Consider the following 5,977-nt stretch of genomic DNA (forward strand, 5'->3'; position numbering starts at 1 on the left):
CCAAACAAAAAGAGGGAAGGTGTGTGTGTGTGTGTGTGGGTGGGTGGGGGGTGTCCAGTAGCAGTTTAGTCTGTTTTGTTCATTGGAGAGCCAAATTCATCTCAGCAGGTTATAAGAAGCCTATTACAAACAATCCCAATTTAAACTTTCATAAAAGCTTTAATTCAAACTACAGTTTGAGTTTTAGTACAGTTTGGCAGCATGACATCTACAGTTCATCACTTCAAGTAAACTAGTACTTAACTATATTTTACATATCAAAGCCAAACACTGTACAGTTGTTCTATAACACATTGTCAGACTGACCCAGACTGCCATCGGACCACCACTATTTGAACAGCCCTACATGCACCTTTAATTCTCTCAGTATAATCTAAAAGCACAGCAACCCTTTCCTGGCTGAAAGGTAAACTAAATCTAAGCAATATACAGAAAAGGTTTCTGTGAATTTTAGTCACTTCTAAAACCATAAATAATTCTTAACCATGAACTGTGTTTTCCAGACTCCTGGTTTCTGGTGGCTGTACATGAACCTGGTTTGATGCACTGCAGTGTAGCACTACATTGCTGCAAGGTGTCCTTCTGCTCTGTGTCACACAGTGACCTGCAGAGCAGCCTGCTACAGACCATCCCAGCATCTCTTTAGACTGGGTGGAGGCACAGCTGTCTGCCAGGGTGGAGGAGGGTGTGGTGATGAGTACTGAAAGGACAGTGGATGTGGTGATATTACAAAACAGTTACATGTAGAGCACTGCGTTGGCGAAACAGATTTCACGTCCGCCGTAAAACCTGTTCGGTAATCCACACTGCACAGTGTTATTTGAGTGGTGGGGTTATATCATCATGATAATATTACATCCTGATAAGTTTGTATCATCATTTCAAATGCTAATATTCTTTAAAGGATACTTTTTGGCAGGCTTGGGTTACCATAGATATGTCTAGACAAATGGAATGGTCTAGACCATGCACAGTAGCTGTCCAGCACAAACTGTTCCAAATTAACTAGACCGCACCTCATATATACTGGAGACAGGTTGTCATGTCCTCACAATGTGTGCATGAGGTGTCCAGAGACATGAATGAATGTAAACCATTGGTTATTTCAGTTGCATTTCTTGTTCTTGCTTTTTAACATAGATAATGCACTTGTACATAAGCCAAATGTGTCATAATAAACGTCACTATTTATTGATTAGCAGATGAATGTGTCTGATCTTCTGCTGTATTCTGTGGTGCATAGTCTGTGTGTGTGTGTGTGTGTGTGTGTGTGTATGTATGGGTGTGGGTGTGTGTGTGTGTGTGTAAGAGCCCATCAACTCTTGAGTGGATGAAAAATAGACGGATTTTAAACACCACAGGTCCCCCGTGCTGCTGCTAAGGCCGTGTGCACGACTTACACGGTGTCATAGTGAAGATAGAATAAACCCTCAGGGTCACAGGTCACAGGCGAGTGAATTTTCTATATCCGCAAAAAGGTTTTGTTGTTGCCAACTGCTTCTTTATGACTAAGCATACACATGCTGCCTCTGTAGGAGGCAGTGACACATTACATCCACCGTCAGTGTGATGCATAAATGTATAATATACACATATAATACATAAACCCGGCCAGTCTTACATCTATACACATATAATACATAAACCCGGCCAGTCTTATATCTAATCACAGCGTCTCCTACTGCAAATGCCGAACGAATCCCACAGTAAGAACGGCATTCTGGCTTAGACAGTAACCTATTGCGCACACGGCACAGCGCCGCGCCTCTGAAAGCGCATGGATAGGTGCGCGCTAGGCGAGACTATGCAGCACTGCGCTGCATCAACCCGCTCACTCCTGATTGGCTGCACGCCGACGATGGATGCAGACCAGATGTGACGCTACCCAATCAGCTTCAATAACACGGTCCCTCTAGGTGGAATAGAGCGTTTGCTGAGGATGTGGCTATTACTGACGAGCCGAACGGGCGCAGGTTGCGAGAGCATCGCTCTGACTGAGACACTGAATTAAGTTGATTCCAGCATAATGAGGGAAATCGTCCACATTCAGGCTGGTCAGTGCGGTAACCAGATCGGCGCCAAGGTAAGACTTTAAGCGTTCTATTGCATAAATAACTTTCTTGTATTACGCAGAATTTGGGGTAGAATAAGACTGCATCTATTGCAAAACGTCTTTTTTTCCCCGGGGTTTTTATGCTGCAGGCGATTTTAATACTTTCAATTCCAATGGACGTTTTGCTTGCTTTGGGTGTTTGTGTGGCGATTCAGTGAGAGTGCAAAAGCTACGCACGAAAGAAATATTTGTTCTGTGACTAAAACAAGGCTCAGAAAAACGACCTTGGATAATCGTGAAGTCTGCATCACGGCGTAGTTCTGCGCTCGGGCGCGGTCGAGGTGAGACGCGCGCGGGGCCAGGCAAGGGTCTGCAGTGTCTGGCTCCGCGCGGACACCCTGGACACGACGCGCGAGCGCGACAGATAAGAGGCCGGGAAGACACGCACTTGCACTGCAAGTACATTACATTGTATTGCATTTACATTACAGTTTTGGGAGGTTATAAGCGATGAACACGGCATCGACGCTACGGGGAGTTACCAAGGTGACAGTGACCTGCAGCTGGAGAGGATAAATGTGTACTACAACGAGGCCTCTGGTAAGGGCTACAGCTCCCAGCACTTGCTTATTCAGGTCACAGGGCCCAGTCTGGACTGGGGCGGGTGTGTTTGAACTAAAATAATAAAACCAATTCCCTAATTTCTTTTCACCGCGGAATCACTGCCGGTGTTTAGCTAAAATAACCGACCCCCTCTCCCTCCCACATCCCCCCGTACTGTTTCTGTCGCTTCAGACAGTTCGGTTCACCATTAATTTATGAGCCACTGTATCTCTAAGGAATTCTGCCTTTAGATCGTTCCAGCGCTGAGTTAGTCAGTTAGAAAGTAATACCCATCAACACATGCTATCCAGGATATTGTACATTACCAGCACAATCGTATTACATTTAAAACAAGAGTACGTCATCACAGAGAACCTATGTCATCTATGACCTTCCATGCCGAAAAAAAAAGACATTTTTAAATTTAGCCACGTTCAGCTGGCTGTGTCACCCCCAAGCTGCTGTCGTCTACAAAACAGAGGAAGACGGTGCTAAACCGATTTAAAAGGATGTGCTGTCCGTGTGCCTGATGAAATAACGCAGCCAGGGGTCCCGATAAACTCACCTCCCCCTCTCTAAAAGGCTCTGACAGGAAGGACTTTTACTCGTTTAATCACCTCAACATGGTATTTTTCCTTTCCTGTGGTTACAGATGAATAAAATGGCTGGCTTGTATTTGGGGATTTTTTTTTATTTTTATCGCAACACTTGAAAGTGGGACATCTGGCACTAGAGTGTACAACTGTCTAGCTACGCCAGCAGCAAATAAGCAGTGACGCCTCGCATTTAGGAAACGGTTCTCATTAGTTATATAGACATTTTTGCCCATATCATGTCTCTCTCCTCTTGCAGGGAGCAAGTATGTACCCCGTGCCATCCTGGTGGACCTGGAGCCCGGTACCATGGACTCTGTCCGCTCTGGCCCATTTGGGCAAATCTTCAGGCCAGATAACTTTGTGTTTGGTAGGTTTATTACTTACGTAAATGAGGAAGCTGCTAGTTGTCTGTAATTATGCTGTCTTGCATTGTAAGCTCTAACAATTCAGTCCACACTTGTCTCAGGGTTAAGGCTGGGTTTCTTGCTCTGTAATCTTCAAAAAGGTATGTAGCACTGCTAGTAGAGGCTGTATTAATCCTAGCTGTGAGGTTTACATAATGCGGTCATGGTGAAGCTCTGGCAGGTAGAGGATGACTCAGCTACTTTCAAGGCAAGCCTAGTACAGCACAGAAGTCACAGCCAGCAACAGAGGATACCACATTCTCTTACGGCCATTAAGTTATGACCGCGCCAATAAAAGGAGATTTAATAATATAATGTTAAACGGAATCTCTCAGTCAGGTTTAGTGAGGTCAAAGCACGTGTCATTAATAACTGAGTGTTTGCTGAGTCATTGCATGGGTCATTTCAGGTCAGAGTGGGGCTGGAAACAACTGGGCCAAGGGCCATTACACAGAGGGGGCAGAGCTTGTGGACTCTGTGCTGGACGTGGTGCGTAAGGAGTCCGAGAACTGCGACTGCCTGCAGGGTTTCCAGCTCACGCACTCGCTGGGCGGAGGCACAGGCTCAGGCATGGGCACCCTGCTCATCAGCAAGATCCGCGAGGAGTACCCCGACCGAATCATGAACACCTTCAGCGTCATGCCCTCGCCCAAGGTGTCTGACACGGTGGTGGAGCCCTACAACGCCACGCTGTCCGTGCACCAGCTGGTGGAGAACACCGATGAGACCTTCAGTATCGACAACGAGGCGCTCTACGACATCTGCTTCCGCACGCTGAAACTCACAACTCCGACGTATGGCGACCTCAACCACCTGGTCTCGGCCACCATGAGCGGCGTGACCACCTGCCTGCGCTTTCCGGGGCAGCTCAACGCCGACCTGCGCAAGCTCGCCGTCAACATGGTGCCCTTCCCCCGCCTGCACTTCTTCATGCCGGGCTTCGCCCCCCTCACCAGCAGGGGGAGCCAGCAGTACCGCGCCCTGTCTGTGCCCGAGCTCACGCAGCAGATGTTCGACGCCAAGAACATGATGGCGGCGTGCGACCCGCGCCACGGCCGCTACCTCACCGTGGCCGCCATCTTCCGCGGCCGCATGTCCATGAAGGAGGTGGACGAGCAGATGCTCAACGTCCAGAACAAGAACAGCAGCTACTTCGTGGAGTGGATCCCCAACAACGTGAAGACGGCCGTGTGCGACATCCCGCCCCGCGGCCTCAAGATGTCCGCCACCTTCATCGGCAACAGCACGGCCATCCAAGAGCTGTTCCGCCGCATCTCGGAGCAGTTCACTGCCATGTTCCGTCGCAAGGCCTTCCTGCACTGGTACACAGGCGAGGGCATGGACGAGATGGAGTTCACCGAGGCCGAGAGCAACATGAACGACCTGGTGTCCGAGTACCAGCAGTACCAGGACGCCACGGCTGACGAAATGGGCGAATACGAGGAAGACGAACTGGAGGATGAGGAAATCACCCATCAGGATGGTCGTCAAGAGGTTCGGCATTGAGCCATTGGTCTTAAAGGAACAGTTAGACAGTAACTAAAATAGTCACAATGCTAAATCTAAAGTAACTGCTTTTTGTTTGCTTTGTTCCTTTAAAAGCACATGGCCAGAGCATTCTTTACCTCCTCCTGTTTGTAGAACAGTGTTCAACATTTCAGTTTGTAGACCACAGTGTTCCGTACATCAGAGCATTCTAGATTGGTAATACAAACATGACAGCCTTTTCAGTGTTTAGTCCAAAGGTGCTACTGATTAGAACAGCGATCCTCTAAGGCAAAAATGACTTTGGGACGTCAAGAGTTCTTTAAGTCTTTACTGAAATTTGTGAGTTTTGTAACTTACACTCCAAACCACAAGCACCATGTAGTGGTTTACATACTGAAATAAACCTTTATCACCAAACTGTTGGCTGTGTTCCCGTTCACTTCCTAACGACTGGATGACAGTCAGCCTGGACAGGGCTACTTCCTGACATTTTCAGCTGGACCAGTGCTTACATTCTGACAAACGACTGAGGTTTACGACACACAAGTAGTAGGGAAAAAAAAAGGTTAAGTGTCATCCAGTAAAGGACTCCCTCTAACAAAACTACAAAGTCTAAGTCTGAAACTGAAACTTATGAATATTAGTTATTTGTAGCATTAGTAATAGTAGCAATATGAATATTGGTGGCAAGGCTATGTAAGGGTCAAGAACCTCTGCGTAAATATTTCATTCATTTTGCCATCGTACACTAGACAAAGAACTGAGGTAAACAGAAATAAATGCAAAAATTCTAAATTATAGCCTTAAGCAGGACACCACTGATTGCATAAATC

At 47.0% G+C, this 5,977-nt stretch overlaps 1 protein-coding gene across 1 annotated transcript; it reads left to right on the forward strand.

Moving 5' to 3' along the window:
* Positions 1-1,934: 1,934 nt before the first annotated feature.
* Positions 1,935-5,561, forward strand: tubb2 (tubulin, beta 2A class IIa). Its single transcript, XM_026996549.3, has 4 exons — positions 1,935-2,083; positions 2,545-2,653; positions 3,509-3,619; positions 4,066-5,561. The coding sequence occupies exons 1-4, from the start codon at positions 2,027-2,029 to the stop codon at positions 5,160-5,162; spliced, it is 1,374 nt and encodes a 457-aa protein (XP_026852350.2). The 5' UTR covers positions 1,935-2,026; the 3' UTR covers positions 5,163-5,561.
* Positions 5,562-5,977: the final 416 nt, after the last annotated feature.

Source organism: Electrophorus electricus, chromosome 13 (assembly GCF_041902795.1).
Source record: "Electrophorus electricus isolate QZ-2024a chromosome 13, ASM4190279v1, whole genome shotgun sequence".
Taxonomy (NCBI): Eukaryota; Metazoa; Chordata; class Actinopteri; order Gymnotiformes; family Gymnotidae; genus Electrophorus; species Electrophorus electricus.